The 12,945-nt window shown below is 47.8% G+C and overlaps 1 protein-coding gene across 1 annotated transcript in view; it reads left to right on the top strand.

The window, feature by feature from the left end:
• The window catches only part of ALOX5 (arachidonate 5-lipoxygenase), an 846,300-nt gene extending 833,623 nt beyond the window's left edge, over nt 1–12,677 (top strand). The window contains exon 14 of the mRNA XM_069610558.1: nt 11,778–12,677. Coding sequence (XP_069466659.1) covers nt 11,778–11,957 — 180 coding nt within the window. The 3' untranslated portion in view covers nt 11,958–12,677. The remainder of the gene's footprint in view (nt 1–11,777) is intronic.
• The last annotated feature ends 268 nt before the right edge of the window (nt 12,678–12,945 follow it).

Here is a 12,945-nt window from a genome sequence, read left to right as displayed (position 1 = left end):
CCTTAGCTGGTTTGGGCTTCCTCCTTCTTTTGGGGACTTACTTATACTCCCAGGCCCCTTTGTTCTTCCCTTGGGTGGCCGGACTTCCCCTGCCCGCCCTGTTGTTTTTCCCTCACACCTTTTCCCTGGTGTTGTGTGTCGTTTCCTGGCAACTCTGGGGTGGGGGAGCCACCTGGCCGCCCCTCCCTTTAGCTTTCGCGCCGTTTTCCCCCCACCCCGTGCCTAACCCCCCAGGCCCTCCATCGCGCCGTACTTTGTACTGCCCGGGGCCTGGGGCATAGGCTGAGTAGTGTGGGCTCCCCTTTGCTCTTGTTTGCTAACCCTAACTATGGAATGAATTGCAGACATGTTTTCTTTGTGGAAAAATTATAGGCCATAGGCATTTATTTTCTACAGAAAATACACAAAAAAACATATGTAACAATAATGTGCTTTTGGGCACTTTGTGTCCAGGGTTGGAGATGCCCAACCTTCTCCTCATGAATTCTTTGTTACTCTTTGGGCATCCGTTCCTTGACATGTGCCGCCTATGACTTTCTTCTACCGTGTACCGAAGAAAGAACTCGGCTTTCCAGTTCCTCCTTGTTTCGTCTTCTTTCATTTTTTGCCGGATTGGTTGGGTGGCAAACGTTTCCTTTCCCCCTTTTCCAGGCCCTAGGACCTTATTCAAATGAGGCGAGCTTCTTAGCTGGTTTGTGCTTCCTCCTTCTTTTGGGGACTTACTTATACTCCCAGGCCCTTTTGTTCTTCCCTTGGGGGGCCGGACTTCCCCCGCCCCCCCTGTTGTTTTTCTCTCACACCTTTTCCCTGGTGTGTGTCGTTTCCTGGCAACTCTGGGGTGGGGGCGCCACCTGGCCGCTCCTCCCCTTGACTTTCGTGCCGTTTTCCCCCCACCCCGTGCCTAACCCCCCAGGCCCTCCATCGCGCCGTACTTTGTATGGCCCGGGGCCTGGGGCATAGGCTGCGTAGTGTGGGCTCCCCTTTGCTCTTGTTTGCTAACCCTAACTATGGAATGAATTGCAAACATGTTTTGTTTGTGGAAAAATTATAGGCCGTAGGCATTTATTTTCTACAGAAAATACACAAAAAACATATGTTACAATAATGTGCTTTTGGCCACTTCGTGTCCAGGGTTGGAGATGCCCAACCTTCTCCTCAGGAAGTCTTTTTTACCCGTTGGGCATCCGTTCCTGGACACGTGCCGCCTACGACTTCCTTCTACCGTGTACCGAAGAAAGTACTCGGCGTTCCAGTTCCTCCTTGTTTCGTCTTCTTTCATTTTTTGCCGGATGGGTTGGGTGGCAAACGTTTCCTTTCCCCCTTTTCCAGGCCCTAGGAGCTTACTCGAATGCGGTGAACTCCTTAGCTGGTTTGTGCTTCCTCCTTCTTTTGGGGATTTATACTCCCAGGCCCCTTTTTTCTTCCCTTGGGGGGCCAGACTTCCCCCACCCCCCCTGTTGTTTTTCCCTCACACCTTTTCCCTGGTGTTGTGTGGCGTTTCCTGGCAACTCTGGGGTGGGGTCGCCACCTGGCCACTCCTCCCCTTGACTTTGTGCCGTTTTCCCCCCACCCCGTGCCTAACCCCCCAGGCCCTCCATCGCGCCATACTTCATACTGCCCGGGGCCTGGGGCATAGGCTGAGTAGTGTGGGCTCCCCTTTGCTCTTGTTTGCTAACCCTAACTATGGAATGAATTGCAAACATTTTTTGTTTGTGGAAAAATTATAGGCCATAGGCATTTATTTTCTACAGAAAATATACAAAAAAACATATGTAACAATAATGTGCTTTTGGGCACTTCGTGTCCAGGATTGGAGATGCCCAACATTCTCCTCAGGAAGTCTTTGTTACCCTTTGGGCATCCGTTCCTGGACACGTGCCGCCACACCTGAGTGGGCGTTGCCTCGGCCGCTCAGGTCCCCCCCAAAAGCACCTCTATCTGCATCCCCGCTCTTCTAGAGCCCTGAAAATATTGTTGGAGAAAACCCCCAACCCTTTGCTAGACAGGTGCACCCCGTCCTGATGAAACATCTCTGGGTTATTTTGGGAGAGACCATGCTTTATAAAGTGGAGCCCTGTGCTCCTGCAGTATTTTTCTACCACTTTATTTAACTTTCTCATTGTTATTTCGATGGCCTGCCTCTGATGTGCCCATACCAGATTCTCTGTGGTATCATTTCTGACATGAAAATTTCAGTTTTCCTTTCAGTGTGCTATGCCATGGAGGGACTCACAAATGCTTCTCTGTAATTCTCCCCTATTCGTGCTGACCAGATCATTTCCCCCGAGGTGTATTACCAGGTACTCTGGTGGCTCCCTGAACCCGATCAAGTCGGACAACCTGTCGTGAATGTCCTCCCAGTGCATCCCCAGGAGGCCCCACCAGGACGTGATTGTCTTCTTGAAGTGGAGTCCTTGCTCGACCTCCTCAATCCACCTGCCCACCCGGGTCACGAAGGAATGGCCCACGATCCATGGTGACTTGTAGGGGCCCGTATCAGTTGGAGCAGGGGAGAGAGAGGTTCATATCAGTTCCTCCCTTACATATTTCTTGAAACATTGTGACCTCCACCCCCCAATCTTCTTCTCACCCTTTGCTCCCAGGCCCCCTGCCCATGCTGAAGTGGCTGCTCCTATTCTAAATGAGTGGGTCCCAAATTCAGCTGGATCCCACCCTGCCTTGGCTACTGTTTTTTTTAATACCGCCTGGAACTGATACCTGCTGAGTGCACCGCCGTCCCTGTGTATTAGCAATTGTCCGCCGACCTCCGGTCGGATCTCTAGAAATGCTTGGGTAATGCATCTGGGACAGTGGTCCTTCTCTCTGATGCAGTTGAAGTCTATTGCCCTCCCCTTTCCCGCCTGGTCGGGTTTGGATTTCCTGAACAGTATGGACATACCCTTGGACCCTATGCTAACATCGCTTCTTGCCAGGCCATGCCCCGCTACCGTATTCCGGGCTACTGCTCTCCTATCCTAAAAGCCCCATAATATGCTAGGGCAAATGCTGCCCTGAACAGCGCTGTCTCATATTCGCTGCTAGATGTGCTTTGTAATACTTTCAGCCGAACCACCAGTTTCCCAAAATTCAGAGGCCTCCTGCTATCCGGTTTCTTGCCTTCCAACTTCGCCCAACCCTTCATTGCATACTTTATCAGTGGGCTGTTTGTTAGATCTGTTACACCGGCTACCTTTGCGGTGTATACTACTGTGGCTAAGTGCGCTGCCGCCCAGCTTTTCCTTTACCCTTTGGCAAATGCTGCTTCCACAAATTCACACATTTTTTTGCCGTTGACACTTTACCCACATCTTGCACTCCTGTTTCCAAGAATACATTATTCACATGTTTTCCATACTGCTTACCCGTTTTGTACATTAGGGCGTTCCTGGCCACTTTTTCTATGACCCGTCCTGGTACCTGTGGCTTTTCCTTTTCTTTTGAGTTAATCTTGTAGTCAACCGTTCTTTCTCCTCCAGCGCTTTTAGCGGGACCCATGCCTTTTTTCGTGTTGGCGTTTTCTCCTTTTTGGCGTCCGGCCTCAGCACCCTGAACCTGTCCCACTGAAAACGAGACAAGGCGTCAGCCACCACATTTGTTTCTCCAGAGATGTGCATTGCCTTTATGCTTACATTATTTTTCAAACATTCTAGTGTGATGGCTCTCATCAACTCTAATACCACTGGGCATGATGCACTCCCTTTATTTAACACATGCACCACTGCCATGTTATCTGACCAAACCGCCATTTCTTTGCTATTTAGCTCCGTTTCCCATGCACACAATGCCACTCAGATTGGAAACAGCTCTAGCAGCGTGATATTCCTTGTCCATGCTGCCTCCTGCCATGACCTTGGCCATTTCTCTGCGCACCACTCTCCCCCTAGTATTGCCCCAAAGCCAAAACCTCCGGCTGCTTCAGTGAACAACACCCTTTTCTCCTCCTCGTTGATGGGCGAGCGCCAGATGACTGACCTGTTAAATGACCTCAGGAATTCTCCCCATACTTCCATGTATTTCTTTATTACCCCCCCATCCTGACTCTGTGGTGCCCCATCTTGGCCCCTCTTGTTCTTAGCTCAATGCTCCTTTGAAAGATCTTTCCTTGTGGTATGACCCTTCCTGCAAAGTTTATCTTTCCTGCCAAAGCTTGTAATTCTCTTACAGTGGCCTTGTTTCTCCCCTTTAGGTTTTTGATTGTCTCCAGCAGGTCTGCCACTTTGTCCTCTGGTATCCGGCATACCCCTTCCCTTGAATCAATTTCTATCCCCAAAAACTGTATTGACTGTGTTGGGCCCATAGTTTTTTCCGCTGCCAGTGGGAAAACCCATTCGTCTGTTATCTCTACAAATTTGTCCAACGTGTCCTTGCACAGTTTCGACCCTTGGGGACCTACAAATAAAAAATCGTCCAAGTAATGGACCACCCTGGCCTCCGCCATCTCTTTTGTGAGTGCCCATTGCAGGAATGAGCTCACTCTTTCAAAATGTGTGCATGTGATGGCACATCCCATGGGGAGGCATTTGTCAATTAAATATTTCCCCTCCCATTGCATGCATAGCTATTTCTGTGACTCCTTGTTGACAGGTAACAGTCTGAAAGCTGATTTTATACCCGCTTTTGCCATCCATGCCCCTTTGCCTGCCTTCCTGACTACCTCTACTGCTTCTTGGAAGTCTGAGTAAGTTACTGTTGCTTCCCTTTGTGGGATGCCATCGTTTACCGATTGCCCCCGGGGGGGTATGAGAGTTGGTGAATAAGTCTGAATTCCCCTTTTTCCTTCTTTGGGACTAGCCCCAATAGTGAGCATATGTATTCTCTGAATGGCAGGGATGTGTAGGGCCCCCCAATTCTACCCAGTTCCACTTCCTTCTTGATTTTTTGGCTTACCATCTCTCTGTTTTCTATAGCTGACTTCAAATTGTTTGGAATGGTCTGCGACCCTTGCCCTTCAAAAGGAATGTTGAAACCTTCCTGAAAACCCTTTCTAATCACATTGTCCACCTCTCTGTCAGGGAATGCGCAGAGCCATTTTTCAATTTTTTCAATCTTAACTGGTGTGGCCCCCTTCTCTCCCCAGCCCCTAGTTCCGCTTCTCATTGCCTTTATTGCTGTTTGATGTCGCCCTGGTGCACTTGGCGCTGCTATGGTCTCCCCTACATTTCTCGCATTTGTGACTGAATTTGCACTTCCTACCACAGCTGCATGTTACCCCATTTTCGAAATTCCTGCATTGTGCAGACTCTGCCCTTGGTGATTAAGTATTTCCCCTACCGCCCCCCCGGGCCGTTGGTGGTATGCTGCTCTGCCAACTTCTCTGTGAACTGTATTGCCTATTCCGAAAACTCTGATCCCTTGATCTGTCATAGCTGTTTTCATATCTTCTGTTATTATATCTCTAATCACTTCTATAGTTGTTCTGCCAATATTGCCTTTTCTGTTGTCCTCCTGAACTCTGCTCCCTGGTGTCCCATTTCCCTTTCAATACATTGAATATGTACAGGTTAAAATTTTCTTCATCCCACCCTATATCTGGGAAGCAATCAATTTCTTTTCTAAACTCGTGGTCGGAGTCTTTCCATGCATCACCCCTGAATGCTTTGTACACTTTCAACACCCTCTGCTGATATGTGAATAATGATACCCGTCCTCTGGATATTTCTGCAGAATAATAGTGGACATTATTTGGAAAGCTGCCATTCAGTTTTCAAAACTCTTTGCCACTGTCACCCTCCTTAATAAGCCTTTCTCATCCTCTTTCATGTCTTCTATGGATACGTTCATTCCCCTCTTTTGGCATTCTAATAGGGAAAAAATGTCTATGAACTCCTTTCTCCAGATTTTTTCCTTAACCTTATCATTTATATACCATGCCATTGCTTTCATGGGCCGGCCCTGTGCATCCCTTCCCATTGTTGGCCTGCCATACTTTGTCATGGCTGGCTCTCCCTCCTTGACTGCTGTGACTGTGGTAGCTACTCCTGGTGGGACCGCCCCCTGAGGGGTGTTCTCTGCCATTGGTAATGGTGTGGGCCCTGTGGGTGCCACGGGTGGGCTGGGTGTAATCCCCTGGGGACTGGACCCCGGCGGGACCCCTTGTGGACTGGGTACCCCTGGTACCCCTTTGAGTGTGGGGACCGAGCCATCTAGTGGTTCTGCCCCCCTGTGCCTTTCCCAGCTCCCTCTAGCCCAGCGCCCCTCCGCTTTTCCTTGCTCAGTACCCCTTTCCATTTCACCCATGCCTGCAGGTGGTCCCTTTCTTCATCCTCGCTGCTCTCTGTTTAAGTTGAAGAGACCCCTTGCTCCTCCCTGTGCCTTTTATGCTTTTTACCCCTCCTGACACTGGTTCTGGGCGACTTACCCGGACCCGTGATGCAGGTTTTCAACATATTTACAATTTTCCTCCCAATTTTGTCATCACTTTTCATGGTACCTTTATTGTTTTCTTTCTTCTTCTTCTTCTTGGGCACCTCCGTCTGGTCTTGGGTCCTTCTTGGCTCTTCTCTCCCCCTCTTCTGTCCTTGTGGTATTGCTTCTTCTGCGTCGCTGGATTCATCAATTAGTAAAGGCGACATTTCCTTTGCCCTCTCCTCTTTTTGCATGATATCCAGGACCCATTGTGCCCAATACTCCTTTTCTGCCTTTCTGGCCCATTCGCTGAATTCTTGCACTCTTTTTGCTCTTTCCTCTGCCATGCTTCTTGTCTGTATGCTCCTTTCCTGGTGTATTTTGCCCCTTCTTGGCTCAATCTGTTTCTGCTTCAGTTGCAGTGCAAATAATTATTTGCTGTCCCTTTAAAACTTTCTTCCTGGACACTACCGTGTCCAAATAGTCGCTGGCCCTTTAAAATGTTCTTGTTGCCCTTCTCCAGCCCGGCCTGCTGAGATTGCGTGCTTGTCCCTTTAAAAATTCACTGATCTTCCCCAGCCGGGCCTTTCTCGAGCGTTGCTGCTCCCCTGAATACTTATGCCCCGCCCCTTTTTCTCTGCTCCTTCCTGTTGTTGCCGAGCCGCCAGTTAATCTTCCTGTGCGGCTTCGCTTAGCGCCTCCGGGTTGGCCCCTCACCCAGCAAATCTTGTGTGCATGTCCTGTTCCTTGCCGTGTGATGCCACTCGCCTGCTCTTCCTCCTGGGCGCCCGCTACGGCTCCGCTGCTCCTCCAGGCTCCACCAGTGAATTTTCTGCACAGCTGGTGGCTCCCTCGTGGCTGACCTCCCCTCGGCTTCCTGGCGCAGCTTCCCGACGCAGCTGTCTGTCGTGCTGCAATCCTGTATGGCTGGTTGGTCTTTTCACGGCAGTCCCCCGGCTCACGACCCTGTGCCCTGCGACGGACGGCGATCCTTCCATGATGGTCCTCCAGCTTCCGGCGGTCCTCTCCTCACAGGCTCCAGCGATCTCTCCAAGGTAGGTGTTTCTCCTGTAGAGCTAACGCAAGTTTGCCCGCTTGACACGATATGGAAAAAGAAAAATGTTTCTTTTCCCCCTTTTCCGGGCCCTAGGAGCTTACCCGAATGAGGTGAGCTCCTTACCTGGTTTGTGCTTCCTCCTTCTTTTGGGGACTTTCTTATACTCCCAGGCCCCTTTGTTCTTCCCTTGGGAGGCCGGACTTCCCCCGACACCCCTGTTGTTTTCCCCTCACACCTTTTACCTGGCGTTGTGTGTCATTTCCTGGCAACTCTGGGGTGGGGGCGCCACCTGACTGCCCCTCCCCTTGGCTTTCGCGCCGTTTTCCCCCACCCCGCTCCTAACCCCCCAGGCCCTCCATCGCGCCGTACTTTGTACGGCCCGGGGCCTGGGGCATAGGCACAGTAAACAGACTGCTACGAACGCCATGCAGGGGGACAAGACGGCAAAACACTCTCGCTCCGCTCTCACTCCGCTCGGGGTAGAGGCTTAGTAAATTAAGGCACGCCTCCAGGCACATCTCCAGTAGGTCGATTGGCACAGTAAACAGACTTCTATGAATTCCGTACAGCAAAACACTCTCACCTCACTCCACTCTCGCCCATGGTTAGTGTTATCGAATGATAACCTCTACTGTCTAATTCCTGGCTTTTGCTAATGATGACTCCCTAAATGCAAGCTATCTAAACTCCCTCAGGGACATATTAGATTTCCCTTCTCTAGCCAAAGATTAGTGTTCTGAAGGAAGTTTGTCTAATGCCTTGCACTCATTCTATGGTCTTCAGGCTACTTCGGTACTCACCTCTTCTTCTCTATATTTACTATCAATCGCCTCGAGCTGATTCTTCAATTCAGTATTCCATCCCTCAGATGTTTCACACTTCCCTTGCCTCCACAGTTTGATGTCATCATTCCGCCCACTCTACTTTTTTTACTCCTGTCTCCTCCTCACTATTCTCCTCCACTCCTGCTACTTTTCTACTCCTCCCACCAATGCTACTTTCAGCCTTTCCCCAATACTACTCTCTTCCTCCCATCACTTCTACTCTCATCCTCCCACTCCTCTACACAAACATCCTCCTTCAATTCACATACACTAACTTCTATTCACCTGCCACGCAAACACACATACTCACAGTGCAGAATCGCTTTCACTTCTGAAACAATACATCGCCTGCTGCACAAAACTCCTCCACGAGCCTCTGCTCTCTCCTTCCTCCTGCTGGTCTCTTGGTAACCTCCACCTTCACTGCTGACCTCATCCCAAAATCCCACTCATCCTGTTTCCTGTCCCTTGCTTAAATATCCCTTCTTCTGTACTTATTGGACCAATCTCCCTGGTCACTGCTGTACTGTCTCTCCATCCTGTGATGTGTCTGGGCATAGGGAAGTCTTCAAAAGGGGGCTCTGCCTCCCACTTTCTCCACGTGGGCTTGCCGTTTAGTGGGCATGGTGGTGTTTCAATGTCACAGTTCATAGTTAGTGGTTCACTCCCCAGGACCATCTTCGTAAGTTTGGGGAATAGTCCTTGACCCCCACTTAGTTTCTGGCAGGGGCAAGGGGATCACTGCTTTATGGGGTGTGGTTTCCTGCTGATTCATACGGTCCTGTGGGGTCCTGCACTGTAGCAGTGCACTGCTGCATCCTGTCTTTCTCGGGTAGGTGGCAGTATCTGGAATCAATAGAAAACACTGGCAAGCTTGTGTACTTAGAAGCAAGGCTGGAGATAAGTATCTGCAAACTAGCATGCTAGCACAGGAAAGAAGGGTCAGGATGTTGGGCCCTGTTGCTGAACCAGCATTCAAAACAAGGGCTGGTCATGGATTCCTCCCTCCTCCCTTTGGCAAGGCTAGGTCTCAGGCCATGCCACACTTATCTATTACCATCTGATATTTGCTTATTCAATATCAACACATATAATATGTTTGTGTTACAATGCAGGCCTGCAAAATAATCCTCTATTTAACATGAGTCAAATAAATAGAATGTGTTTGGCCCCAGGAACATTCTAAAAAAAAAACAGCCCAACCTCTACTATATCTGCTGGATTCTCCTCAAATTTTGCACTTAGTGCATTAAGATCAGTGTTAGTCAGGACCCCTCATGAAGGAGTCCTGAATGAGGATATATCCCAATGATCATTGCATGGGTGCATTGAATACCAACGTACTTCATTCTAAGTGTGATTCCTGGAGCACGGGTAAGGCTAGGTGAAGAAATGTCAATATGTCTTGTTTTGAAATCAACCCAGTCACATATGCACCATTGTAAACCCAAATCCTCTAGAACAGCTTTCTCCAAGTATAGTCCCCATGAGCTAAATCCACTCCATATTGTCCGTACAAAATACATATAAATAATTTAAGTGTAAATAGATGATATTCACACAGAATTCATTCAAACAATCTGATCTGGTTGCAGCTCTCAAGATATGAACGTCGAGAACCATGAGGTAGAATAACCAATAGTACACCACAATTTTATTTCTATGGGTCTCCGATGGGCATGGAGTAGTTCAGTTTATCCTTTTGCACCCTACATATTAATGGTGCTTTCTCTGTCAGCATATTCATCATAACTGTCAACAGATACATATAAGGTGTTCCCACAAATCCACAGTGATCCCATGGCCATGCGGCTTAGTAAGGTCGAGTAGTGACACTTGGCAATGAGGTATAGTTCCAGCATGTCTTTTTATTGCAGGTTCTACAGGGAATGGTTGGCCCAAATGTCTTCAGGTTCTAAATGACAAGGTAATATCTGTAGTAAGATCTGACTGCATGGGACATCACAAAGTGAGGTCTGTTACCGATGTTCAACACATCTAAATATCAACTCCTATTCTTATATGTTCTTTACTCTCCTGGGGACACCCTATATTGCAAAGCGAATGTTCAAATTGTATGACCAAAAGATAGTTTTCTAACCAGGCCTTAGGAGTCCTTAGCCTCTGGAGTACACACTACACCTCAACACAAAATGTTTCAACGTTTGGTTAACACAATAATCATAACCTACAAACATCCAGCTGTAAACTAATCAAAACCAAAACAAACAACTGTGCTTGGGAATGCTCCTTCAAGGGGGTTACTCACAGCCTCGAAGTGCCTTCAACCTCTTTGCTTTCACTGTTTTATGACCTCTCCCAGGTGTTCTATGTCACAGCTGTGTCTTCCTAGGCCTCTCTCGGGGGCTTTGCAATGTTTACTCCTCGGCCTCTCTCCGGTCTCAGGTCTTCAAGGGCGATAAGAAGTCTTTCCTAGATCTTGGGTTCCTCGTTGTTCACGTTAGCTGTCTCTTAGACCTTACGTTTCTCAGGATTCATCTTATGTCCTCCCTCAAGCTTGGGTTTCTCAGAATACACAGCAGGTCCCTCCTAAATCTTGGCTTACAGGAGTCACAACAGGTCTCTACTGAACCTAGGCTTTCAGGGTTCCCAATAGCACCCCTTACCCCTGGATATCTGCTTCCCAAAGGTCCAAGCCACTAAATTAACTTTCCCAACCCCTTTTGTACCCATGAGGCTGTGAGGTATTTCGTAAAGGCTGAATCTGATTGGCTTTCCCCCAAGGGAAAGAGTCTTGATTTCCCTTCTTATGTGATTATTACTTAAATGAAGTGATTGGTTTATGGGGTAATGGTTATTAGTAGGTTTTAAAAGGAACTGTGAGGTTTCGTAAGCATATACAGTGTGTGGCCCCACCATGGAATTCCCCCGTTTGAGCATTGCAGCACTGCACAGGTCTGCGGTCTCGTCTACTGGGTGCACCTTTTCCTGTGGTATGGGCTCTGGAGTACATGGTTTGTGAACACCCCACGGTTTGTTTATTATTGTGGTCCGCTGGGATTTCTGCTCCTTTCTGGCCTGTCATGGAAAATTGAGTTCCTGGGTTTGAGACTGCACAAGGCTGTTCTTTTATCTAAGTTACAACAAGCCAATGGGATCTCTCCTCATCCACCCCATTGTGGGCACACCGGGTAGCAGCCGAGTCAACCCCATCTCCTCATCTCACTCCCTTCACAGGGGAGTGTTGGGGAGTTCCACCAAATCACCACAGTTCGCACACTGAATGTGTGCCCCACTGGATGCAGGAGAATTGGCAGATGCAGGGGTAAAGGCGGGACGTACTGTTGCATATTATTACCACACATCTGTCAATGGAGAATGACACAGTAAGTGATGAAACAAATAATCCATTGCCATGAAATTATACAGATCATCCCCTTTCACCCCTTGTTACATTTAACAAACCACAGAGAAACACGATGAACAATTGAACATGTATATGCCCAGCTGCTTTTGCACATGTATTCAAGCATGGCGTCACTGTTAATGGAGGTATGGACTCCTTAAATTCTGTCCTGTTTGTGTCGCAGGTGTTTCTTGGCATGTATCCTGATGAACACTTTGTGGAGAAGCCCATGAAGGTCGCCATGGCGAAATTCCGGAAGAATCTTGATGAAATCTCCACTTTTATTCGAGAAAGGAACAAGAACAAGAAACTTCCATATTATTACTTTTCCCCGGACCGTATTCCGAACAGTGTTGCAATTTAAGAACTAAAATCACCCGCAGCACATCTGAAGACCATCCAGCCTGATTGTGGGTCTATTGTTGTATTCAACTGTTTAGGCTTTAAATTACTCACAAACAAAATGTCATCTCAAGCATAAAAGGCGACAGTCTATTTGGAGAAACATGAAATGCTTCAAGCAACTTTCTGGACTTAAAGGAGTGAATGAAGATCATTGTTCTCACTTTTCTAATATGGTTTTAACCCAGTTCGCCTATCCAACACACAAGACATTTAAGAATCCATTCTTATGTGCCTCCATTGCTTCACATTGTACTGTCCTCAGTGAAAGTTTCAATCTTCTGTTCTGAGTTAACAATGCTTGCCATTACCTTGAGCCTCAGAAGCACCTCTCCCCTGAAACAATGGTATGCTTTCCAATATTATGTACTCTTTTGCAGGCATTCCCCAAAGGCACTTAAAACCTCTAATGAGCAACTCTTGTTCCATGTGAAAACAAAAGCTACCAGGGCTGAGTCAGAGTATAATGTTATGGGGATCAGACTTTTGGGCATTTCAATTTTACATTTCAGGTTCCATGATCTTTTGGTTTCACTCTAACATTTATCATATACAATGTGTTATATCTGACCAAATGGACATATTTAGTCCTGTGTGGTGATCTCTTCTTGCATATGTGTACTTATTCTGTTGGTTCAATAAAAAGTATCATTATCAAAATAAACATCAATCCTTCTTGGAATGCGATAGCTTTGAACCTTTTTTTAGGTCAACGCTTTCCATTGAATTGATCTTAGTACCAACAAACTATGGTTACAGCCTAACATTATTAACATGGAGGTGTGTGTGGGTGTCCATATGCAGAGACACAGTGACAGACATATTCCGTCACCACCGCTCCTTCCTGGGTTTTCCAAAGTTCGAGTGAGTGAGAATGTGTTCTAGCCAATGTGACTGTACGGCTTGGGGGTCGTAGGGAATCCAGATCCTCGTCTCCATGGAACGAGTCA

Source organism: Ambystoma mexicanum, chromosome 8, assembly GCF_040938575.1.
Source record: "Ambystoma mexicanum isolate Mex_15411 chromosome 8, UKY_AmexF1_1, whole genome shotgun sequence".
NCBI lineage: Eukaryota > Metazoa > Chordata > Amphibia > Caudata > Ambystomatidae > Ambystoma > Ambystoma mexicanum.
This window is presented reverse-complemented; position numbering and strand designations above follow the sequence as displayed.